General features: G+C 50.7%; 1 protein-coding gene across 1 annotated transcript in view; it reads right to left on the bottom strand.

Moving 5' to 3' along the window:
• LOC140391417 (centrosomal protein of 63 kDa-like) overlaps positions 1-26,749 on the bottom strand; it is a 112,832-nt gene that overhangs the window by 35,074 nt on the left and 51,009 nt on the right. The window contains exon 4 of the mRNA XM_072475950.1: positions 21,819-22,152. Coding sequence (XP_072332051.1) covers positions 21,819-22,152 — 334 coding nt within the window. The remainder of the gene's footprint in view (positions 1-21,818; positions 22,153-26,749) is intronic.

Raw genomic sequence — 26,749 nt, forward strand, 5'->3', positions numbered from 1 at the left:
AGTTGAGCACTGTGTTGGCTATGTTGTCATTAATGCTGGGCCAGTACACTGCCTCTTGGGCCCGTTGGCGGGACTTTTCCACGCCAAGATGGCCCTCGTGTAGCTCTTCCAGGACGAGCTGGCGCGTGCGATGCGGGATGACAATGCGGTCCAGTTTCAGGAGAACACCATCTACTACCGCCAGATCATCTCTGACGTTATAGAACTGAGGGCATTGGCCCTTGAGCCACCCGTCTGTTAGGTGGCGCATAACATGCTGTAGCAAAGGGTCAGCCGCCGTCTCGCGGCGAATTTGGACGAGGCATTCATCCGTGGCAGGTATATTGGAGGCCACGAAGGCCACATGGGCGTCAACCTGGCAGACGATTCCCGCTGGGCCACATGGAGTGTTGACTGCCCTCGAGAGTGCGTCGGCAATGATGAGGTCTTTGCCTGGGGTGTATACCAGCTGGAAGTCGTATCGCTGGAGCTTGAGAAGAATACGCTGGAGGCGAGGTGTCATGTCGTTCAAGTCTTTCTGTATTATATTGACCAGCGGGCGATGGTCGGTCTCGACGGTGAATTGAGGAAGTCCGTGCACATAATCGTGAAACTTAACCACACCGGTCAGAAGGCCCAGGCACTCCTTTTCTATCTGCGCGTAGCGCTGCTCCGTGGGGGTAATGGCGCGTGACGCATTTGCAACGGGGGCCCATGATGAGGCCTCATCGCGTTGCAGGAGCACTGCCACAATGCCAGATTGGCTGGCATCGGTTGAAATTTTGGTCTCTTTTGCTGGATCAAAGAAAGCTAAGACCGGGTCCGTGGTGAGTTTGGTTTTTTGAGTTCTCTCCATCGCGCTCGTGGGCAGCAAGCCATTGGAAGTCTGTCGTCCTGACCAGGTCCTGACCTGGTCTTCCTGAGTGGACCAGGTTCCTGAGAGCCGTGGTATGAGAGGCGAGGTTAGGGATGAACTTCCCTAAAACGTTCACCATGCCCAGAAATCGGAGGACCGCCTTCTTGTCCTCTGGCGTTTTCATGGCTGTGATAGCAGCCACCTTGTCTGCATCCGGCCGCACACCCAACTGGGAGATGTGGTCCCCGAGGAACTTGAGTTCCGTCTGACCAAAAGAGCATTTGGCTCTGTTGAGGCGTAGGCCCTGCTCCCGTATGTGTTTGAACATGCGCTGGAGGCGACTGACATGCTCCTGCGGGGTGGTGGCCCAAATGATTATGTCGTCGACATAGACGCGAACAACTTCAATGCCTTCCATCATTTGTTCCATGATCCTGTGGAACACTTCTGAAGCAGATATGATCCCAAACAACATCCTGTTGTAACAATATCTGCCAAAGGAGGTATTGAATGTACACAGTTTCCTGCTAGATTTGCCAGAATCCTTTCGAGGCATCGAGTTTGGTGAAGAGCTTGGCGCGAGCCATCTCGCATGTCTTCGCGCTTGGGAATTGGATAATGCTCCCCCATGATATTGCGATTCAGATCCTTGGGATCAATGGAAATTCTCAGCTCGCCGGCAGGCTTTTTTACACATACCATGGAACTGGCCCAGTCGGTTGGTTCCATAACTCTGGAGATCACTCCTTGGTCCTGGAGGTCCTGCAGTTGCTGCTTGAGGTGGTCCTTAAGGGGTACTGGGTCCCTGCGAGGTGCAGCACTACAGGCGTGGCGTTCTGTTTGAGTAGGATCTTGTAAGTAGATGGGAGCGTGCCCATGCATTCGAAGACGTCGCGGTGCTGGTCGATGATGGCGTTGAGTTGCGCCCTGAAGTCAGCATCCTGGAAGGCAGGCATGTCATCAGGAGAGAGAGAGTGCACTCTCTGAACTAGGTTCAACAGCTTGCATGCCTGCGCGCCAAGCAGGGAGTCTTTCGAGGAGCCCACGATCTCGAAAGGAAGGATGGCTTTGCGTGACCTGTGCGTCACATCAAGTTGGCACGAGCCGCTAGCAGGAATGACATTGCCATTAGAATCCAATAGCTGGCAGGCTGATGGAAGGATGGCTGGTTTGACACGAAGGCTTTGGAAGTCAGATTGGCGGAGGCACCAGTGTCCAGGCGGAATCGTATTTGGGACCGGTTGACCGTCAGGGTGGCACACCACTCATCATCTGGATCGATGCTGTATACCGACAGCGGCTGGTGTCTTTGCTTCGGGGACAGCCTGTTTTTCGTTACGACACCAACTCGAAAAGGCGCCTTCGGGTCCTCGGTGTCACTGCTGTGTGGGAGGTCCTCATCGGACTCGGTGACCGTGGGTTGAATTTCCCAGACATTCCTGCGAGGCTGGCTGAAGCGATATGGATTGGCCTGCTGAGCTGCTTGGCAGAAGGCAGCATAGTGGCCAAGTCTGCCACATCGTAGGCATTGTCGAGATTTTGCAGGGCATTGCCCTTTTAAATGGGTGGAGCCACAGTTGCCGGACGTCGTAGCGTCAGCACGTTCGCTGCTCCACCGCAGTGGTGCGCGCCTGCGCATTACGTTCCTCAACGTTGCCGTTCCCTCGTTTGGTGCGCACAAGCACGGGAGTCCATGAAAAGCGCACGAAATGACCGCCCTCATCCAGGCTGAGGCCCTGGAGGTGCTCAATCACTTGGACCCGTTCCACCTCGTGGGGACCTTGCCGCACCGTTTCAGACGTTTGGATGTGGGAATACCGACTCGTGGCTTTTTCATGTAAGACACAGGTCTCAATGGCGGTCGCTAGGGTGAGTTGCTTTACTTGGAGGAGCTGCTGACGTAGGGGGTCCGACTGAACACGGAAAACGATCTGGTCACGTATCATGGAGTCAGAGGTGGGCCCATAGCTGCAAGACTGCGCAAGGATACGGAGGTGCGTGAGAAAGGATTGGAAAGGTTCATCCTTACCCTGCTAACGCTGCTGGAACACATAGCGCTCGAAACTTTCATTCACCTCTACGCTGCAGTGAGTGTCAAACTTGAGGAGGACCTTCTTGAACTTTGTTTTATCTTCATCATCCGCAAAGGTGAGAGAGTTGAAAATGTGGATGGCATGGTCCCCGGCCGTGGAGAGGAGAAGAGCAATCTTTCTGGTATCCAAGGCGCCCTCCCTGTCTGTGGTTTCGAGGAAGAGCTGGAAGCGCTGTTTGAAAATCTTCCAGTTGGCTCCGAGGTTGCCGGCGATGCGGAGAGGCAGCGGCGGGCTCATGTTGTCCATGTTGCAGGATGACGGAATGCTGACGGAAGGCAGTTCACTTGCAGGTAGGTCTAAGAAGTGCTAATATGCCTCAACTCCTGGTATCATGATGTGTTGGGTGTTCTGGATCACATACAGGTGACCAACACTTGAAATAGTGCAAGACTATTTTATTGAATCATTAACTGTTTAAACATACTTAGACTGCGGGTTAATACGATACTAGCTTTAACTAGCTATGCCTAGTCCTAACCAGTCGATGCACTCAGCACATGGTGAATGTCTGTGTTACAGGCTGTGAGCTCTCCTAGCTAGCTGCAACTCGAATGAGCGGGAACTGTGATGCCCCCTGTCTTTATAGTGTGTGTGCTCTAACTGATGATTGGCTGTGGTGTTGTGTGTGTTGATTGGTCCCACTGTGTGTCCATCAGTGTGTGTCTGCACCATGATATACTGGTGTATATTATGGCATGTTGTACGTATGGCTGATGGTTCTGTTGTGTAATGAAACAGATGGGCACTGCGCAAAGTTGCCTGCCAGCAACCGCTTTCTTCTGCGTTTCCGTCCGTTGTTTTGCCACCTCCTGATACCTCGAACTACGAGGCCACCAGTCAGGCTTCCATCCCGCCTGTCAAGACGCCGTCGTCCCCACCACCTCTCTGGCGATCGACAAGGATCAGACACAAGCCCTGGACTTATGAACATTTGTTTTGTTTGCTATGTTCTGTTTTCTCACATTAGACAGCTGACTTCACATGTAAATACGTTCACATATGCCACCGCTTGTAAATATGTTAATATATGCCACCACATGTAAGTATGTTCCCATATGCGAACAAAACATAAAAACAAAGGGGAGATGTCATGATATGCAGGCATGCAGATAATGATATATAGACAGGCACAGACAGGCAGCTAATGAACTCAGAGAACAGGACATGACCAATGAGCAGGCAGGATGCTCAGGGGTGGTATCTCACTATAAAAGGCACGAGGCACTCACACTCCTCCTCTTTCCACTGATGAACATCTACAGAGTGAGTCAGGGTGTATGTACAGTATCACACCGCCAGCACGGGGCTAAGAGCTAGTCTGTTTCAGTCAGACAGAGTAACCACACTTAGGTTAGCAGAGAGTCAAACTCATAGAGAACTGTGCTAACTGTGCTGCTGGTTCAATAAATCAGATTGAACTAACTTCAAGTTCTGGAGTATCTTTTGGTTAAAGCTGCATCTAGTTGCAGCTTGTGTTATCCCAGAGTACATAACACAACAACTTCCACATTAGGACCCTTCTACTTTCCTATGGGTAGAGTTTGTCCACTAAAATCCCTGGGAACCAGGCAAAAAAGGCCAAACAATAAGACCCTGGAGGGAGAAATCTAGTGCATGACCACCGAAACCCCTCTGCTCCCATTGTTAAGCTCTGATAGTAACTCAATAACAAGAACTGGAAAACATGTTTTGACATGTTAATTCCAAATTTATTGTGTTCAGCAATCACTTCTCCAATAACACCACAGTGGCACCTATGTCCCCTTTATATTTGGTGCAGTCTGTTAAATAATGAAAACCCCAATTCCAACTTAAGTACTGGGGACCATTAACTTTCCTAACATGGGCCGGGATTCTCTGACTCGCGCCGCGTCAGAGAATCCCCGGAGGGAGGTGCGGATCCCGCCCCGCCGCTCCGACGCCGTCACCCCAATACTCCGACCCATGACAAAGCACGCCGATGGGAAAAACGCCACGTGCCTCACAGAATCGTGAGAATCGGCACGAGTGCTGGTCCCTGGGCCTGCTGCAAATCTCCGGCCTGGATGGGCCGAAGTCCCACCGACATGACCACAGGGTCTGGAGGGGTGGGAGGGGAGTGCCGGGGTTGGGGGCGTGGGTGTTTGCCTGGCTAGGTGCCAGCTGGCAACAGTGGCAACCATGCAGCCCATGGCACCTGGCTGCGGAGGGGGGGTATGTAATGATGATATGTCGTCTACCTCCACTCCCTGCAGTACGTTATATTTGGCCATCACTCAGCGATGTTGGCCAACGTGGCGGGAGCCACTGTCCTGCATGTAGCCCTATGGGACCTGGAGCTGGGACGTGCCAGGGTGGTGGCGGAGGCTGCCGCAGAGGAGCGTGCTGCAGAGGGGCAGGTGGCTGGAGGGCCGCCTGCCCGACAGGACGATGAGGAGGAGGAGGAGGAAGAGGAGGAGGTGGTGGTGGTGCCACGGCGACAGAGGCGCCCGATGAGGCCACGTGTGTACCGGCACCGCACGTCGTTACCAGGACCTCACGGACCTGGCATGCAGGAGGAGACTCACGATGAGCCTGGAAACCGTCGGCCATATCTGCTGCCTGATGGTACACCTGGCACCGCGTGGGTCGGGGGGGGGGGAAACACCCTCTCCCTCTCGCCATCAAAGTGACGGTGGCCCTGAACTTTTATGCCACGGGGTCGTTCCAGTTGCCGAGTGGGGACCTGTCCGGCATCTCCCAGGCGGCGGTGCACCCGTGCAGTGACTGACGTCCTGTATGACATTGCAGACCGCTACACCCAGTTCCCTGTGGACCGTGCCCACCAGGATGCCCAGGCAGCGGGCTTCGCTGCCATGGCCAGGATCCCCATGGTACAGGGGGCGATCGATGGGGTGCACGTCGCCATGCGGCCACCAGCGGATAACAGGGCCGTGTTCATGAACAGGATGGGGGCCTACTCCATGAATATTCAGATGGTCTGTGACCACCGGATGAAGAGTGTGCACCCGGTCCCTCTCTTCATGAACGGTGAGGGGGCGCAATTCAGATTGACCACCTCCGGTCCTGTAACGCTCTCGGTTGTTATGGGCGCGCTTCTCCTGGGGGGGGGGGGGGGGGGGGGGGGGGGCGGGGGGGGAGGCGAGACAGAGATAAAATCAACAGTGTTAGGCGGACACATACTTGCAGACCAGCGGTTGTGTGTATGTTGGCATAGGTTCACAGCCCATCCTGCCAATGCAGCCTGCATGGGTGGGTGCAGCCATGGTGGTCTCAGCTAGGACTGTGCCACCCATCCTGGGGAGGGGGGGCGGTGCCACATGTGTGGGGAGTTGGTGGGATTGGTGCAATGGGCACAGTGGGGCGTACCCACCCTGGCTGCCTGTCCTGGCTGTTACGGCCACGGCGTTGACGGCCTCTGCCATCTCCCTCCACAGGCACTGGCTGGTGTTTGCTACGACCCTGTGGCCGTGTCCGGGGTACAGGGCCTCCCTCCTGTGCTCCACGGTGTCCAGGAGCGCTTCGCTGTCCCGCTCCTGGAACCTCGGCACTGCGCGGTGGGTGGTCACCTTCCCGCGTTGCTGTCTCTCGCCGGTGGCGTCTTTTGAAGAGCGGCGCCGCGTGACGTCAGTTATGCCGCGCGTGTCTGTGACGCCGTTCCTTCCGGGGCGGTGAAATCCTCAGCTTTCGGTCGGCCAGATGCCGGAGTGGCTCATGCTGCTTTTGCCGCCGGCGTCGGGTCATTGCCGCTATATCGGAGAATCCCGGCCAAGTGAATTCAGTGAGAAATTGGCGCCGGCAAACAGCGGGCTGCCTCCTGCCGTTGAGAAACACGCAATGGGGAGGCTAGAGGACCTCACCCCTGAATGTTTTGGGTAATTTTGCATCAAGATTGTAGTGTAAAATGTGAACGTTTACATCAATTAAAATGCTTTCTCAGATTTCCATCTTTGAAGACTGTGGAGGGACAGGGAATTATTGGAAGAAACGTCTGGATTTTTGTGTTTAACTGCACATGGGTGGACATTGACAGCGGGATTTTCCCTTCTGGGGACTAATTCCCCACTCCAGCGGGAAAACTGGCGCGAACAACTCCAGCGTCAACAGCCCCCGATCGTTCTGGGGCTGGGTGGACGCCGGAGGGGTTGGCGCCACTCCAGCTGGCGGCGAAGGGACTGCGCGGGTTTGCACAAGCGGCGAAGGGCCGGCGTGATCTGGCGCATGCGCAGAACCACCGGTGTGGTCGGATCCCCCCGCGCCACCCCGAGGACCGCCCCCGCCGACTTACCTGGCAGGTCCCGCCAGTGTGGGACCATGCGAAACCCACGCCGGCGGGACTGGCCAAAAACGAATGGCCGCTCGGCCCATCGGGGCCCGGAGAATTGCCGGGGTGGGGGGCCGCTGCCAACGGCCCCGACCGGTGTGGCGTGAATCCCGCCCCCGCCCGAAAAACGGCGATGGAGAATACGGCAGCCGGCGTCGGGGCGGGATTCGCGCCACCCCCCCGGGAGCTCTCCGACCCGGCGGCGGTCGGAGAATCCTGCCTCAGAAGTAGCAGTCAGTTCACAAAGTAATGGTAAATGCTGACAGATTCCTTGTCATTAAAACTGCAAAATTCATTTGCCAAGGTATTCTTATCAGTAGGCAGAATCCTGGAGGAAGGTTTTGTTCCAAGTATATAGGGTTCTCTGTAAATCTTTTGTCTATGAATCATTTTATTTATCAAAAATTAACTCTTTATAAAAATTGCAACAAAATGAGAAGAAAGAAAATGACAATTTTCGGACTGCTGGTAGAATTTTAATTTACTTTGTTTTTTTTAAAATCCTTTAGGCTTTGTTTACCACTGTGTTGGATATGATTTATTTCAGTGACGTTAGTCTTTAGGCTCTATTGTCAATCCTTTTGAGATCTACAGTCTGGCAGTATAACAACATTGAACAATTAAATTGAGACTGCAAAAAATGAATGTGCAGGGCGATTGCAGAAGAAGAACAGTCAGCTATCTTGCTAATTTGATAGAGAAGGTTGCTATCGATATGCCTATTTTATTCATGGGAGAAGTCAATTTGTCCCCCTGTGCTTACTCTGTAGCTATTTTTCTCAATGTTTCACATCTCTGCAATCACCTATTTTATTAGCAAAACATTGGCAATAGCAGCGATATACATCAATGCTGGGGGTTCATTTTATGGGATCAAAGGACCAGGACATTGTTTTTATTGTACCCAGCTGAAGAATTACAGAAAATCAAAATGCATCGCTTTATCTCCAAGATTATGCTCAACAGATTAATGTTGTGGACGATGAATCACATCTAGAAATTTTTGGCTTCAGCAATTAATTTTCATGGTTATTTTCGCTTTACTTTTGTCCGCTGCAGTCAAAAAAACTTCTCCTTCAGAACCGCAAACCTATCACAAAAGATTGAACACACTCATTGCTCCAGAAAACAGAAGGCTGAGGGGTGACCTGATTGAGGTCTTTAAGATTAAGAAAGGGCTTGATTGGGTAGATGTAAAGATGTTTTCACTTGCAGGGGTGAACAAAAATAGGGGCCATGTTAATCACTAAAGAAGTCTAATCGGGAATGGTTAGAATGTGGAATCTACGACTATAAGAAGTAGTTGATCCAAATATCGGAGATGCATTCAAGGTGAAGCTAAAGAAATACATGAGGGAGAAATAAATAGAGGGAAAAGTGATTGTAATTGGTACATGAAGAAGTGGAGATGAAAGCTCTTGTGCAGCATAATCACCACCAAATGGCTTGTTTTTGTGTGCTGTAACCTCCAACAGTAATTTGTGTGTGTGGTAGTCTGTGTAGAGGTATTACGGTACCTGGTAATGCTGGAACACCATTGGCAGATATTGTATGTTTCCTATTGGTCAAGCTGTATGCTGGCTCCGCCCTTCAAGGCGGGGTATAAGAGCCCGTGCCGCCCCAGCAGCCTTCTTTCTGTACCTGAGCTGCTGGGGGAAACATCTAGCTTATTAAAGCCTTCAGTTGGATTACAACCTCGCTTTAGTGGTCATTGATCGTGCATCAATTTAATAAGCTAGATTTAAATGGATGGAGCTCCGAATCAAGCCAGAGTGTCTGCAACTCAGCCCCAACACGGCGAACTCAGCGGCAATCTTCAAGCACTGGCTGCGTGTTTTAAAGGATATCTCGGAACGGCCGAAAACACACCCACGGGAGAACAGAAAATGCAAGTCCTGCACTCGAGGGTGAGCCCGGAAATTTACACCCTCATCGAGGACGCTGAAGACTTCGATGCAGCAACAGAGCTGCCAAAAGGACATTATATTCACTCGGTAAACCAGGTCTACGCCCGACATCTGCTAGCAACGAGGCGACAAATCCCTGGGGAATCGCTGGAAGAATTCTACCGGGCGCTCCTGGTGTTGGAGAGAAACTGCAGCCGCCCGCAAGTTTTGGCGAGCGACCACACAGAACTCTTGATCGGGGACGCTTTTGTGGCAGGTATGCTATCCTCCCAAATCCGCCAGCGATTGCTGGAAAAAGACACCTTATGCCTCAAGGAGGCATGGGCCCTTGCAGGTTGCCTGGATGTGGCCTCCAGAAACGCCCACGCTAACGTTCCTGAGCGCGCGGCAGCCCCTAGGGCAGCGTGGAACCCCTCCGCAGCCGACCCCGAGACATCCCCCCACAAGCTTGTGCTGCAAAGCGGCCTGGCAACCCCGGGGGGCCCCGCTACTACTTTTGCGGGCAGGCCAAGCACCCCCGGCAGCGCTGCCCATCCCGTGCATCCACCTGCGAGCGATGCGGTAAAAAGAGCCACTTCGTGGTGGTATGCCAGGCTCATGCGGTCTCCGGCGACAAATGCGGACCGCCACCAAAAACCTCTCCACGGTCCCCGTGCGGCCAGCGGGCGCTGCCATCTTCTTACTCCAGGGCCACATGCGGCCCCCGGGCGCCACAATTTTGTTCCGCGGACGCCACGTTCGATGGACGGGTGCCGCCATTTTGTGCACCCCCAGCCATGTGCGACCAGTGGGAGCCGCCATCTTGGATGGACTCCCAGGACCCCAGCTCGGCTGACCGCACGTCTCTCCGAAGAGAACACTCAACTGCTGAGACTAGCCTCGGTGACCCTGGATCAGTCCCGGCCTCGAACACTCTCAACCGCTACAACAACAGTACTAATCAACGGGCATGAGACGTCCTGCTTAATCGACTCTGGGAGCATGGAGAGCTTCATACACCCCGACATGGTAAGGCGCTGTGCTCTCCTCATCCACACCGTTAATCAAAAAATCTCCCTGCCCTCTGGTTCCCACTCAGTAGAGATAAAGGGGTTTTGTGTAGAAAACCTCACAGTCCAGGGAAGGGAGTTTAAAAATTACCGGTTCTACGTCCTTCCCCACCTCTGCGCCGCCACACTCCTAGATTTAGACTTCCAGTGTAATCTCCAAAGTCTGACTTTCAAATTCGGCGGTCCTATACCCCCCTCACTGTCTGTGGCCTCGCAACCCTCAAGGTCGATCCGCCTTCCCTGTTTGCGAACCTCATCCCGGATTGCAAACCCGTCGCCACCAGGAGCAGACGGTACAGTGCCCAGTTTCGGATCTTTATTAGGTCAGGGGTCCAAAGGCTACTGAGGGAAGGAGTCCCTGGAGAGCTCAAATAGTGGTGGTAAAGACCAGGGAGAAGCATAGGATGGTCATCGACTGCAGTCAGACCATCAACAGGTTTACGCAGCTCGACACGTACCTTCTCCCCTGCATATGCGACCTGGTAAACAGGACCGCGCACTACAAGGTCTTCTCCACGGTGGATCTGAAGTCCGCCTACCACCAGCTCCACATCTGCACTAGTGACCGCAAATACGCTGCCATCGAGGCAGACGGGCGACTCTATCACTTCTTAAGGGTTCCCTTCGTTGTCACCAACAGGGTCTTGGTCTTCCAGCGCGAGATGGACCGAATGGTTGACCGGTACGGTTTACGGGCAACATTCCCGTATCTCGATAATGTCACCATCTGCGGTCACGACCAGCAGGACCACGACACCAACCTCTGAAAATTCCTCCACAACACCAACCTCCGAAAATTCCTCCAGACCGCAAAGATCCTTAACCTTACATACACCAAGGATAAATGCGTCTTTAGTACCGACCGCTTAGCCATCCTCGGCTACGTAGTGCGAAATGGAGTCATAGGCCCCGACCCTGAACGCATGCGCCCCCTTATGGAGTTCCCCCTCCCTCACTGCTCCAAGGCCCTGAAGCGCTGCCTAGGGTTTTTCTCTCACTATGCCCAGTGGGTCCCCAACTATGCGGACAAGGCCCGTCCCCTGATCCAATCCACAGCTTTCCCCCTATCGACAGAGGCCTGCCAGGCCTTCAGCCGCATCAAAGCAGACATTGCAAAGGCCACGATGCACGCCATCGACGAGTCCCTCCCCTTCCAGGTCGAGAGCGACGCGTCTGACGTAGTTCTGGCGGCCACCCTCAACCAAGCAGGCAGACCCGTGGCCTTCTTCTCACGTACCCTCCATGCTTCCGAAATCCGCCACTCCTCAGTCAAAAAGGAGGCCCCGGCCACAGTAGAAGCTGTGCGACATTGGAGGCATTACCTGGCCAGCAGGAGATTCAATCTCCTCACTGACCAATGGGCGGTTGCTTTCATGTTCGGTAGCGCACAGCGGGGCAAGATAAAAAACAATAAGATCTTGCGGTGGAGGATCGAACTCTCCACCTACAACTACAGATCTTGTATTGTCCCGGGAAGCTAATCGAGCCTCCTGATGCCCTGTCCTGCGGCACATGTGCCAACGCACAAGTGGACCGCCTCCGAGCCTCCACGAGGACCTCTGCCACCCGGGGGTCACTCGCCTTTTCCACTTTATCAAGACCCGCAACCTGCCCTACTCCATCAAGGGGGTCAGGACAGCCACCAGGGACTACCAAATCTGCGCGGAGTGCAAAGCACACTTCTACCGGCCAGAGAAAGCGCAGCTGATAATGGCTTCCCGTCCCTTTGAACGCCTCAGCATGGACTTCAAAGGCCCCCTCCCCTCCACCGACTGCAACACGTACTTCCTGAACGTGATTGACGAGTACTCCCGGTTCCCATTCGCCATCCCCTGCCCCGACATGACCGCAACCACCATCATCAACGCCCTCCATATCATCTTTGCACTGTTCGGGTTCCCCGCTTACATACATAGTGATAGGGGGTCCTCCTTTATGAGCGACGAACTGTGTCAATTCCTGCTCAGCAAGGGCATCGCCTCGAGCAGGACGACCAGTTACAACCCCCGGGGCAACGGACAGGTAGAGAGGGAGAACGGAACGGTCTGGAGGACCGTCCTACTGGCCTACGGTCCAGGAATCTCCCAGTCTCCCGCTGGCAGGAAGTCCTCCTGGATGCCCTCCAGTCGATCCGGTCACTGCTTTCTACCACAACCAACCAAACACCTCACGAACGGCTCCTTGTCTTCCCCAGGAAGTCCTCATCTGGGACCTCGCTCCCGATCTGGCTGGCAGCTCCCGGACCCATTCTGCTCCGAAAACACGTGCGGGTGCACAAGTCGGACCCGTTGGTCAAGGTGGTCCATCTTCTCCACGCTAACCCCCAGTACGCCTACGTGGTGTACCCCGATGGCCGACAAGATACGGTCTCTACGAGACCTGGCGCCCGCCAGAGCCCCACGCACACCCCAGCCTCCAGTCCCACCCTCCCTCCCACCAGTGCACCTTACAGGAGGATCGGTCCTTCCGCCGGCCCCGTCTAGACACCCCCACCCACCGACGCACCCCGCAGACGCTCCCTTCCCAGGTCAACCGTTTTCCCCACCAGCGCCGTCTAGGGGTGTCGAAGCTGCCACAGAGATCGAGGCCATGCTCCCGGAGTCACAGACGCCCGAGCCTCCACCGGAGTCACCACCGAAGCTTTGACGATCACAGAGGACTACCAGGGCCCCCGATCGACTGATTGCTTCATTTTAAAGTGAATAGTCAATTATGAATCATAAATTGTAAATAGTAAATAGAATTATAAATAGTTACACAATGCTGTACGGAGGTATTACGGTACCTCCATAACTATAGTTTCCACCACGTTACCATGTTGTAATATCAGGCCACCACACCCGCCGGACTCTTTTTTAACAGGGGGTGAATGTGGTAGTCTGTGTAGAGGTATTACGGTACCTGGTAATGCTGAACACCATTGGTAGATATTGTATGTTTCCGATTGGTCAGGCTGTATGGTAGCTCCGCCCTGCAAGGCGGGGTATAAGAGCCCATGCCGCCACAGCAGCCTTCATTCTGTACCTGAGCTGCTGGGGGAAACATCTAGCTTATTAATGCCTTCAGTTGGACTACAAAATCGCTTTAGTGGTCATTGATCGTGCATCAGTGTGTAAGCCATTTTTCTGGTTAAAAATATTTATAATATAGTTTATTCTTTGATATATTCAGAAAACAGGAGCTGGATTCTCCGATTATGAGGCTAAGTCCCCATGCCGACATGGGAACGGTGACCCTTTTACGCTAGAAAAATGGAGTAAAATGGCCATCGATCCTGCGTTTGGCTGGGGGCTTGCATCACGGCAGCATAGACACCCGGCTCTAGCTGCCGATACAGCCCGGAAAATTGCCGGATGCGTGGCCGCGCATGCGCAAGGTTGACGGCCTGCAGCGGCTGCACCGTGCAACATGGCGCCGGCCACTCGCTGACCCGGCCCGCGAAATAGTGCCCCCCCTTTGGCCGGCTCGCACGTCCCGTACCACCCCCCAACTGTGCCCCCAGTCCCTGACAAAATCCCCCCTGCCCGCAGATCGGCCCTCCTCCGAGTGTGGCGGTGCTGGACTGAGTCCGCAGCCGCCACGCCGAGTTCCCGACGGATGAGACGACACGCGACCGACACCGTCGGGAACTCGGCCGGTCAGGAGCGGAGCATCGTGGTGGGCCTAGGCAATGACCTGAGGCCGTCGATACAGCGCGCTGTATACTCCAAGTACGCCGCTTTGGAGGGGGCAGAGCATCGCGAAAGCGCCCCCGCCCCCGATTCGGTAGTGAACGGGGATTCTCCGGCTAATCGTCGAACATAATTTTGATGTCGGCGACTGGAAAATCCTGTCCCCAGTCTCACCGGTGGGATTCTTGTGTTGTGACTCTTGCAATTTAAAAAAATAAATTTAGCGTATCCAATTAATTGTTTGCAATTAAGGGGTGTTGCTAACTTTGGTTGGCTCTTAATTTGTTGCTCGTTGTGTCTTTACTTAATTTGCTCTGTTTCTATAACCTTTGCTCTAGAGTCGGCAGGTATCTTTATGATACCGCCACGAGGTTCAAGTTCAAGTGCTGATCGATAACTCGATACACCAATTAGTAAGATTCAAATCAAAACACATTTATTATACACAGTCAATCACTACTCATGCATAAAACTCTACTTACTAGACTATCTCTAACACTAAAAGGCCTATACTTAGCTTTGGAACTTGCCCACCAGGTCAGGGGAACAAATGGCCTTTCGTTGGATTCTGAGTCTGCAGGATTCAAAGCTGGTACGGACTGGTAGCTAGGAGCGCCTATCTCATAGCGTGCGTTGACTGGAGACTTACTTGGTTGATGCGGCAGCTAGGCAGGTCACTGTCAAGGGTTGTTCCGAGCTGCTGAGTGACCCTGCCAAGAAGGACGAATTGAACTTGGGGACTCTACTTTATAGTCCCCAGAGGCGTCGCGCCGTTCGGACGTTCCGATCACGTGGATCGATTTCTCCAATACTGGAGCCGTTCCCTGATTGCTGGGCGGTTCCCAAGTGTCCGTTGGCCTTCCTTTGTCTTGGCTCCTGCTGGCGCCGAGGAGTCTGGCTTGGCCTTATTCACCTTAAATGTTTCAATTGTTCCCGGGCATCGCTCATTAATATGCAGATGGTTGCTAGTTTCAGTGCTGTCTGGGTTTCTGCAAGTTCTAATACACAGGAAACTTTGCACCTGCTAGTTTTTCCTGGCTTGGCTGAATTTCCCTGCATTCTTTGCGGATCGCCATTTTAAGTCGGGTAGTGGCCAACCCAGGTGGCTACAGGGGCAATTTAGCGTGGCCAATCCACCTAACCTGCACATCTTTGGGTTGTATGGGCGAAACCCACACAAACACGGGGAGAATGTGGAAACTCCACATGGACAGTGACCCAGAGTCGGGATCGAACCTTGGACCTCAGTGCAGTGAGGCAAATTTGCTAACTGTGCTACCCCTCTCTTGCGATATTTTGCACCTACATATTGAACTTGGGGACTCTACTTTATAATCCCCAGAGGCGTCGCGCCGTTCGGACGTTCCGATCACTTGGATCGATTTCTCCAATACTGGAGCCATCTGCGTATGCGACAAACTTGGGTGCAAAATCACAGACAAAATCTCTGATTCTAATTTAGGACAATCTGTCCAATTTGGATAGGAGACCTGAGCCCAACCTGCTCCAAATGTGCCTGCTTTAATCGGGTCAGCAGGTTTAGAATCGACTGAGTAACCGGCTCTACAGAGATGAGTTAATAATTCGAAGATTTAAATGAGATTGCGCACCTCAGATATTTGCAGCATTAGCTGTGGGTAGGATCTCCCAGGACTCATGAAACCCAGAAATTGAAGAGGTGGTGAGATATTAGATTTACAGAGCAGTCCCTCAAAGCAAACCTACTCCTTGAGATTTACTAGCCACCCCATTCCCAGCAGTCTCCAGTTGCTGCCCACCATCTGCCAGATAATCATCCTCTCAATCCACTCACAAAGCAATCAGCTTGGAAATTCTTTTCCACAGGTTCTTTAAACAGCATCAGGACATTGATGAAGTTTCTCAGGGCAATGTTCTCAGCTCAAATACCTGACCATAAAATCAGGAGACATGCTGTTTACTAATTACACTGTTCCTCTGAAGCAGCCCATGCCAAACAACAGCAGGTCCTGGATAACATTCAGATTTGCGATAAGTGTTAGGTAACTTTTTCACACCTGTAAAGACCATCTCCAATAAAACAAAGCTCAAATATTCCTTATGATTTCAACAGAACCACCACATTAAAATCTTGAAATACACCGTGAAGCTTCATTGTACCAGCTGTGTCAACAAGTACTTACTATATCAGAAGTGGCACACTGGGGCGGCATGGCGGTGCAGTGGTTAGTGCTGATGCCTCACGGCACCGAGGACCTGGGTTCAATCCCGGACCTGGGTCATTCTCTGTGTGGAGTTTGCATATTCACCCAGTGTCTGCGTGGGTTTCACCCCCACAACCCAAAGATGTACAGGGTGGGTGGATTGGCCATGCTAAATTGCCCCTTAAAAGAAAAAAAATTGTTTTTTAAAAGTGGCACACCTCCTGAACCCTCAAAATCTGTCCACCATTTACCATCTACTGGAGATTAGGAGTATGATGGAATATTAATAATTTTTCTGGATAAGATGATAAGAAATTGGAGCAGGAGTAGACTATTCGGTCCAACACATTTGCTCGGGAATTGAAAAGACCATGGCTGACCTGATTATGACCTTAACTCCACTTTTCTGCCTGCCCCCATAACCCATAACTACCGTTTCAGTCAAAAATTCAGTTTTGAATGCATTCAATAACCCAGCTTCCACCACTCTCTCTGGAAGAGCATTTTAAAGGCCAATGATTCTCTGAGAGAAGAAATTCCTCCTCATCTCAGTCTTAATTGGGGAAACCAATTTAAACTGTGTCCTCTAGTTCCATATTCTCCCAGGAGAGGAAACATCTTTCCAGCATCTAACCCATCAAGCCCTCTTAAGAATCTTACATATTTCAATAAGATCACTCCTCATTCTCCTAGGGTCCAGTAAGTATAAGCCCAGCCTGTTCAACCTTTCTTCATAACATCACCCCTTCATTCCAGGAATCAGCCTTTCTGAGCTGCTTCAAATAAAAGTATATTCCTCCTTGAGTAAAGACACCAAAACTGTACAGAGGTTTAATCTCACCAATCTCCTGTATATCTGTAGCAAGACTTCCCTTCTTTTATACTCCATCTCCCTTGCGATAAAGTCAAACATTTCATTTGCCTTTCTAGTGACTTGCTGTATCTGCATGCCAACGTTTTTGTTATTCCTGTACAAGAACACACATATCTCTCTATGTACTGCAGCATTCTGCAATTTCTCTCCATTTTAAGGATTTTCACAGTAACTTCACTGTAGTTAATGTAAGCCTACTTGTGACACTGATAAAAAGAAGATTATTATTAAAATAAAGATTATATGGGGACAGTATGATGCAAAAGGCATTGAAGTGGATGATTAGCCATGATCATATTGACTGGCAGAGCAGGCTCGATGGACTGAATGATCTATTCCTGCTCCCATGTTCTTATGAAGTTGTAACAATGACTGCCTCAGACAACACAGTGGGTGAAGTATTTCAAGGCAAGGTTGCCAAGCCACTGGAGAGAGATTGAAAGTGTTACAGGCAGTGTCACAAAGTCTTCAGCAGAGGAAACAAGCTGAGGGGTGCTCTCTTTCCCCCTCTCTCTTTTGGAACAAAAGTGTCACCCGATTCAAGAAGCCAACTCTACTAGCAACTGAGATCTCATAATAAATGCAACTTCTTCTACATCTGACAGCTTCGAAGAAGCCAACAAATCGGCAACAGCTTTTAAAATCAATGCCTCAAGATAATCAAAGGGCACTTAACTGTATATTATTTTACATTTTTTATTGAACTCTCATTTCCCTTACTTCTGATACCTGTGTGCGTGGGCCTGAATAATTGTATGAGGGCCAAATTCAAATATTAATGAATTTGTTCTTTCTTTGACTCAGGAAAACCTTGTTTGGTTGGCTCCTTTTTGCTCACAGCTTTAATATTTAAAAACATTCTGATTTGAAAAAGGCATATTCTCATAAAAAGGAAACTTAAGCCTTTGTTGTGACCAATCTCACCTAGTCCTAACACACTTTTAACATTTTTTGTCATCCGTTTCTAGTTTCTAAAATTCCACCAATTTTCTGGGCTACCATGAATCTTTGCAGCATTGCACATCTTAGTTCTTTCAATCTGATACCATCCTTACCTTCCTTAGTTAGATATGTATCGTGTATCCTTTTTGCGAATTTTCTTTCTCAATGGAATATACCTTTGTTGAGAGTGATGGAGTATCTCCTTTTCTGTCTGGCACTGTTTCTCTATAGTCTTACCTTTTAACCTATTTTACCATATCACTTTAGCTAAATAAGTCTTCATGTCTTGGGCAGCATGGTAGCATTGAGGTTAGCATTATGGCTTCACAGCGCCAGGGTCCCAGGTTCGATTCCTGGCTTGGGTCACTGTCTGTGTGGAGTTTGCATGTTCTCCCCGTGTCTGCGTGGGTTTCCTCCGGGTGCTCCGGTTTCCGCCCACAAGTTCCGATGGACGTGCTATTGGGTAATTTGGACATTCTGAATTCTCCCTTTGTGTACCCGAACAGGCGCTGGAATATGGCGACTAGGGGCTTTTTACAGTAACTTCATTGCAGTGTTAATGTAAGCCTACTTGTGACAATAAAGATTATTATTATATTATAAAATTGCCTTTATTTAGCTCTAAGATGCTAATTTCAGACCCAGACTTTCAAACTGAATGCAAAATTCTATCATCTTATGATCACTCGCATCTAGATGATCCTTTACTCTGAGGTCATTAGTTAATCCTGACTCATTACACATGAGAAAGTCTAAAATAGCCTATTCCCTGGATGGTTCCAGAATTAAATTTTCTAAGAAATTGTCCAAACACAATCTATGAACTCATTCTCCAGGTTACGTTTTGCAATTAATTTGTCCAATCCATATAAAGAATAAAATCTCCTCTGGTTATTGCAGTATTTTTCTTACAAGCTCCCATTATTTCTTGATTTTTACTCAATCCTACGGTGCAGCTATCAGGGGACCTATAAAACACACCCACTGGTGGCTTCTTTTGTTTGTTATTTCTTATCTCCAGCCAAACAGATCCTAGATTTGATCTTCTGAGAAAAAGATCATTTCTCACCATCCTTTGTTAACAGAGCCACCCCATCTTCTGTTCCTGTCTTCCTGCCCTTCCAAAATGTCAAATACCCTTGAATATTCAAGTCCCAGCTGTGGTCACTTTGCAACCATGTCCCTGTAATGACTATCATAATCATTTATTGCTATCAATTTACAGACCTGGTTACAAATGCTGTGTGCATTCAAATAAAGAGATAAAGAGATAATGGGTGGGATATTCACGGCAGCAGGAAATTCCGGTCCCGCACAGGCGCACGGATTTCCCGGGGACAAGGGAAATCCCGTTGACAATGGCGGGACCGGTATATCCCACTGGTGAGTCGCCTCGCGCACCCAAAAACACGCGGCGGGGTGGTAGGTAAATCCCAACCTTTAATTCTGTCTTTACACAAGTTTTCCGTACTCTGACCTTATTTGTTTGTGCACGTAGTTTCTACGCTCTGTACCTTCCTGTCACACTCAAATTATCAGTATCTGTATCCCTACTCTGTACTGTTGCCTTGTTCTTTCATTTGAACTTTCCAAATCTCCCTTCCCATTAGCCCTCCACCCCACTACTTAGTTTAACACTCTCTCTACACCACAATTCACCAGTACGCTGATTGCAGCATAGTTCAGGTGAAGGCCGTCCCAATGATACAGCTCCCCTTGCCCCAGTACTGGTGCCAATGCCTTATGAAATAAGACCCATCCCTCTCACACCAACCTTTGAGCCACGCATTTAGCTTTCTAATCTATTTACTCTATGCCTATTTAATTATTGTTCAGATAGCAATCCAGAGATGATTACCTTTGTGGTTCTGCTTTTTAATTTAGCCCCAGCTGCTCATACTCATTCTGCAGAATCTCTTTCTCAGTCCTTCCTGCGTTGTTGTTTGCCATGTGGACCATGATAACTTGACCCTTTCCCTCCCACTTTAAGTTCCCCATGAGTCTTGAGGTGGTGTTGTTATTACTGGCTCCGGGCAGGAAACACAGCCTTCAGGACTCACACTCTCAGCTGCAGAGAACAGCATTTATTCCCCTAACTATACTGTTCCCTCCTACAGCCATATTATTTTTACTCTCCCTACTTGAATGGCTCTCTGCGCATTGGTGCTGTGTTCAGTTAGCTCATCCTACCTGCAGTCCTTGCTCTCGGCCATACAAGTTGCAAGAACCTCAAACCTGTTGGGACAATTGTAGGGACTGAAGCTTTTCCATTGCTACCTTCTGGATCCCCACACCAGCCTCACTCGTAGTCATAGCCTCCTAAACCTGACCATGGACCAAATCTGAAGTCATTAGCTGAAGGATTGTAATTGCCTGCTGGAACAAAGTGTCAAGGTAACTTTTCCCCTACTGATGCATTGCAGGGTCTGAAGCTCAAGTTCCAGCTCATCAATGCGAAGCCAAAAGTGCCGTGAGCTACAGACACTTACTGCAGATAGATGCAGCTGAAAGAGCACTACACTAAACAGTACACACCTCAACTCAATGTACAATTCCTGTCCTACTGGGGCACTGTATGTTTTCTACAGGATGCTTTGCAGCAATCAACCAACCTTACATCACCAGCACCTCCCAACTCTGCAACACCTAACATGAAGACAGGCGACAGCAGCAATGCCATAGGATCATTATAACCTTCAAATTATCTACAATCCTAATGAGCATATACTACCATTCACAGGCTGGCAGCGCCAAGGCTGCCAGATAGAGTGTCAGGGTGCCATCCTGCCCTGTCTCCAGGGTACATGAATGGCCTGGGAGTCTCCCCTAGGTGCCATTATGATTCCACGTTTGTAGAAACCAGTACTAAACAGTGCCCAGGAGCGGTCTCCCAGGCACGGCCATTAGGTCCCGGGCACCAGGAGATCCCCGCGAATGTACATGAACATAATGGCTCATTTAAATTTGCAGATCTGAATCACACCCAGTGAAGGTGAGACCCTGATCACAACATCCCACTAGATTTCATTAAGGAGGCATATCTTGCGAGGCCCCTTGCAAGATTTAACTGCCTCATCATGACACCAACTCAGACGAGAGGAGGCCGCTGAAATATCTTTCTTATTACTTCAAATCATAGAACAATACAGCACACAAGAAGGTAATTTGGCCCATCATGCCTTGCTGGCTCTTTGACAAGAAATTTAATTAATCTTCTGTTCCTTCTTCACAGCTCTGCAATTTTCTCCTTTTCAAGCATCTATCCAATTCCTTTTTGAAGCTTCTTCCACCCCCTTTCAGGTAATACATTTCAATGTAAGTGGTCAGCAACAAACGGGCAAGGATCAGCAAAAGAACTACTATTATTTCTAAATGCATGGACCTGTATTTCGGACTTCTACAGCTCAGTATCATGAAAACTAATCTATCAACCAATTAAGATGTCAAAATAACTTGTTCAGGGTGAGATGGTCACCTACTCTGCATGTACCTTATTTAATGTTGTACTTTGGTTATGGAAGAAATACAGATTTTCATTGAAGTAGCACTTTTCGTGTCTTCAGTTTGTCCCAAAGTGGTTCACAGCCAATACTTTTGAAATGGAGTCACTGTTGTTACTTAGTCAAATGCAGCACTGAATCTTTTCCAGAGCAAGCTACTCCATATAGCGAATAAAATTAACAAGCAGTTAGACTATTTTTCCTGTAGTGTTTTGAGGAATAAATGTTAGTCAAGATACCAGGAAAGTTCCCCTATTCTTCTTTGAATAGTTTATGAATCTGCCTGAGCATACATACAGTGCCCTTGTAATACCTCAGACAGAATCACTGATAATCGTGTTATAAAATGGATACCTAAATAATGGTACTTGAACTCCTCCAACTTCCAAATGAGTCCAGAAATATTAGTGGCACTAGTTTGCTGAGAGTTGAAAAAATTCAAAAAAACATAAAACACTCACCGGCAACAGGAAACTCTCCTGAGGATGGATAGAAGTTAGTGAAATGTTAGGTCTATTTACATCAGTAAACGGTTCACTAGCAATATCATTGCTATGCCAGTAAGAGTAGCTGTTATCTGCAGACAGTTCTGTAGTTGTTGGCTTTCTTTCCAGTGAGAACTCCTTACATGCAGTGCCTGCAAATTCAGGTGCAGAACCTCTCAGGTTGTTTTGGATGCTGTAACCCTTCTGAAGGTTCTTAATTTTTCCCTCATAATGTCGTGTAGTTTCATCCAGTTTGGTTTGCATGGTGCTCATTTGTTGTTCATTTTCCTGTCGCAATTTCTTAACTCTCCTAAAATTTTCAAAATAGAAGTAGACATTCCATAACTTAATAGAATTTCTTATCCATTAAACACAGTTTAACCAATTATGCATCAGAACATGGATGACCTCTCATGCCATCACAGAGCTATTATTGCTTAGGTAATTAAAAAATAGACATCTGCTGTCCGTGTGGAGTTTGCACATTCTCCCCGTGTCTGTGTGGGTCTCATCCTCACAACCCAAACGATGTGCCATGCTAAATTGCTCCTTAATTGGAAAAAAAATAATTGGGTACACTAAATTTAAAAACAAAACATTTAAAAAAGTTTTTTAAAAATCTACTAAAAATGTGGACTTCTTCTGAGATATGATTGCACAGCTGCTGGCTGCCCTTTTATAATCAAAATAGCTATTCTTCACGCATGATCCCTGGAAGTTATTCAAACATGTAGGATAAGGGTCACCTGATAAATGTTATAATCAAGTTCCATGCCTTGCTCACCTGACATCGACACAGGTGCACTTTCATAAATCATTGAACAATGGATGAATAACCTCCATGTATAAACTGAAAATGCTGGTGTTATGGGCCAGGGTATAGAGAACCCCAAAGTGTATCATGGAGTTCACCTGACCCACAACTTTTCATAGATTGTGGTTATGAGGCGTGTGGTAGTCTGTGTGGAGGTATTATGGTACCTAGTAATGCTGGAACACCATTGGCAGATATTGTATGTTTACCATTGGTCAAGCTGTATGTTAGCTCCGCCCTGCAAGGCAGGATATAAGAGCCCGTGCCGCCCCAGCAGCCTTCTTTCTGTACCTGAGCTGCTGGGGGAAACATCTAGCTTATTAAAGCCGTCAGTTGGACTACAACCTCGCTTTAGTAGTCATTGATCGTGCATCAATTTAATAAGCTAGATTTAAAAGGATGGAGCTCCGAATCAAGCCAGAGTGTCTGCAACTCAGCCCCCACGCGACAAACTCAGCGGCAACCTTCAAGCACTGGCTGGCGTGTTTTAACGGATATCTCGGAACGGCCGAAAATATACCCACGGGAGAACAGAAATTGCAAGTCCTGCACCCGAGGGTGAGCCCAGAAATTTACACCCTCATCGAGGATGGGGACGACTTTGATGCAGTAATGGAGCTGCTAAAAGGACATTATATTCGCCCGGTAAACCATGTCTACGCCCGACATCTGCTAGCGACGAGGCGACAAATCCCTGGGGTATCGCTGGAAGAATTCTATCATGCGCTCCTGGTGTTGGGGAGAAACTGCAGCTGCCCGCAAGTTTCGGCGAGCGACCACACAGAACCTTTGATCCGGAACGCTTTCATTGCAGGTATGCCGTCCTCCCAAATCCGCCAGCGATTGCTGGAGAAAGATACCCTAGGCCTCAAGGAGGCACGCGCCCTTGCCGGCTCTCTGGATGTGGCCTCCCGAAACGCCCGCGCTTACGTCCCCGACCGCGCGGCAGCCCCCTGGGCAGCGTGGAACCCCCGCCCCGCGGCCGACACCGAGACATCGCCCATCACCCCACAAGCTTGTGCTGCAAGACGGCCTGGCAACCCCGGGGGGCCCCGCTGCTATTTTTGTGGACAGACCAAGCACCCCCGGCAGCGCTGTCCGGCCCGTGCATCCACCTGCAAGGGATGTGGTAAAAAGGGCACTTTGTGGCGGTATGCCAGGCTCGGGCGGTCGCTGCGGTCTCTGGTGGCGAATGCAGACCTCCACCACCATCCTCTCCACGGTCCCCGTGCGGCCAGCGGGCGGCGCCATCTTCCTCCTCCAGGGCCACGTGCGGCCTCCGGGCGCCGCCATCTTGTTGCACGGACATCTTGTGCGATGGATGAGTGCCGCCATTTTGTGCACCCCCAGCCATGTGCGACCAATGGGCGGCGCCATCTTGGATGGACTCCCAGGACCCCAGCTCAGCTGACCACACACCACCCAAAGAGAACATTCAATTGCTGCCGCGATTAGCCTCGGTGACCCTGGACCAGTCCCGGTCTCGAACACTCTCAACTGCCACAACAACTGTACTAATCAATGGGCATGAGACGTCCTGCTTAATCGACTCTGGGAGCACGGAGAGCTTCATACACCCCGACACGGTAAGGCGCTGTTCTCTCCCCGTCCACCCCGTTAATTTAAAAAATCTCCCTGGTCTCCGGTTCCCACTCAGTTGAGATAAAGGGGTTTTGTGTAGCAAACCTCACGGTCCAGGGAAGGGAGTTTAAAAATTACCGGCTCTGCGCGGCCACACTCCTAGGGTTAGACTTCAAGTGCAACCTCCAAAGTCTAACTTTCAAATTCAGCGGCCCTATACTCCCTTTCACTGTCTGCGGCCTCGCGACCCTCAAGGTCGATCCGCCTTCCCTGTTTGCGAACCGCACCCCGGATTGAAAACCCATCGCCACCAGGAGCAGACGGTACAGTGCCCAGGATCGGATCTTTATTAGGTCAGAGGTCCAACGGCTACTGAGGGAAGGAGTCATTGAAGGCAGCAACAGTCCCTGGAGAGCTCAAGTAGTGGTGGTAAAGACTGGGGAGAAGCATAGGATGGTCATCGACTACAGTCAGACCATCAACAGGTTTACGCAGCTGGACGCGTACCCTCTCCCTCGCATATCCGACCTGGCAAACAGGATCGCGCACTACAAGGTCTTCTCCACGGTGGATCTGAAGTCCGCCTACCACCAGCTCACCATCTGCACTAGTGACCACAAGTACACTGCCTTCAAGGCAGATGGGCGGCTCTACCACTTCTTAAGGGTTCCCTTCGGTGTCACTAATGGGGTCTCGGTCTTCCAGCGCGAGATGGACCGAATGGTTGACTGGTACGGTTTACGGGCAACATTGCCGTATCTCGATAATGTCACCATCTGCGGCCACGACCAGCAGGACCACGACACCAACCTCCGAAAACTCCTCCAGACCGCAAAGATCTTTAACCTTACGTATAACAAGGATAAATGCGTGTTTAGCCATCCTTGGCTACGTAGTGCGAAATGGAGTTATAGGCCCCGACCCTGAACGCATGCACCCCCTTATGGAGTTCCCCCTCCCTCACTGCTCCAAGGCCCTGAAGCGCTGCCTAGGCTTTTTTTCTTACTATGCCCAGAGTGTCCCCAACTATGCGGACAAGGACGTCCCCTGATCCAATCCACAGTTTTTCCCCTGTCGATAGAGGCCCGCCAGGCCTTCAGCCGCATAAAAGCAGACATTGCAAAGGCCACGATACACGCCATCGACGAGTCCCTCCCCTTCCAGGTCGAGAGCGACGCGTCGGATGTAGCTCTGGCGGCCACCCTCAACCAAGCGGGCAGACCCGTGGCCTTCTTCTCACGTACCCTCCATGCTTCCGAAATCCGCCACTCCTCAGTCGAAAAGGAGGCCCAGGCCATAGTAGAAGCTGTGCGACATTGGAGGCATTACCTGGCCAGCAGGAGATTCACTCTCCTCACTGACCAACGGTCGGTTGCCTTCATGTTCGATAATGCACAGCGGGGCAAGATAAAAAACGATAAGATAGTTATAGGTGGAGGATCAAACTCTCCACCTATAACTACGAGATCTTGCATCGTCCCGGGAATCTAAACGAGCCTCCTGATGCCCTGTCCCGCGGCACATGTGCCAATGCACAAGTGGACCGCCTCCGAGCCCTCCACGAGGACCTCTGCCCCCCGGGGGTCACTCACTTCTTCCACTTTATCAAGACCCGCAACCTGCCCTACTCCATTGAGGAGGTCAGGACAGCCACCAGGAATTGCCAAATCTGCGCAGAGTGCACACCGCACTTCTACAGGCCAGAGATAGCGCACCTGATAAAGGCTTCCCGTCCCTTTGAATGCCTCAGTATGGACTTCAATGGCCCCCTCCCCTCCACCGACCGCAACACGTACTTCCTGAACGTGATTGATGAGTACTCCCGGTTCCCATTCGCCATCCCCTGCCCCAACATGACCGCAACCACTGTCATCAAGGCCCTCCATAGCATCTTTACGCTGTTCGGGTTCCCCGCTTACATACATAGTGATAGGGGGTCCTCCTTTATGAGCGACAAACTGCGTCAATTCCTGCTCAGCAAGGGCATTGCCTCGAGCAGGACGACCAGTTACAATCCCCGGGGTAACAGACAGGTAGAGAGGGAGAACGGAACGGTCTGGAAGACGGTCCTACTGGCCCTATGGTCCAGGAATCTCCCAGTCTCCCGCTGGCAGGAAGTTCTCCCGGATGCCCTCCACTCCATCCGGTCACTGCTTTCTACCACGACCAACCAAACACCTCACGAATGTCTCCTTGCCTCCCCCAGGAAGTCCTCCTCTGGGACCTCGCTCCCGACCTGGCTGGGAGCTCCCGGACCCATCCTGCTCCGAAAACACGTGCGGCGCACAATTCGGACCCATTGTTCAAGAGGGTCCATCTTCTCCACGCTAACCCCCAGTACGCCTACGTGGCGTACCCCGACGGCCGACAAAATACGGTCTCCCTAAGAGACCTGGCGCCAGCCGGACCCCCACGCACACCCGAGCCACCAGTCCCACCCTCCCTCCCACCGGTGCACCTTACAGCCGCCCCCTTCGCAGGAGGATCGGTTCTTCCGCCGGCCCCGTCTAGA

This window comes from Scyliorhinus torazame, chromosome 15 (assembly GCF_047496885.1).
Source record: "Scyliorhinus torazame isolate Kashiwa2021f chromosome 15, sScyTor2.1, whole genome shotgun sequence".
NCBI lineage: Eukaryota > Metazoa > Chordata > Chondrichthyes > Carcharhiniformes > Scyliorhinidae > Scyliorhinus > Scyliorhinus torazame.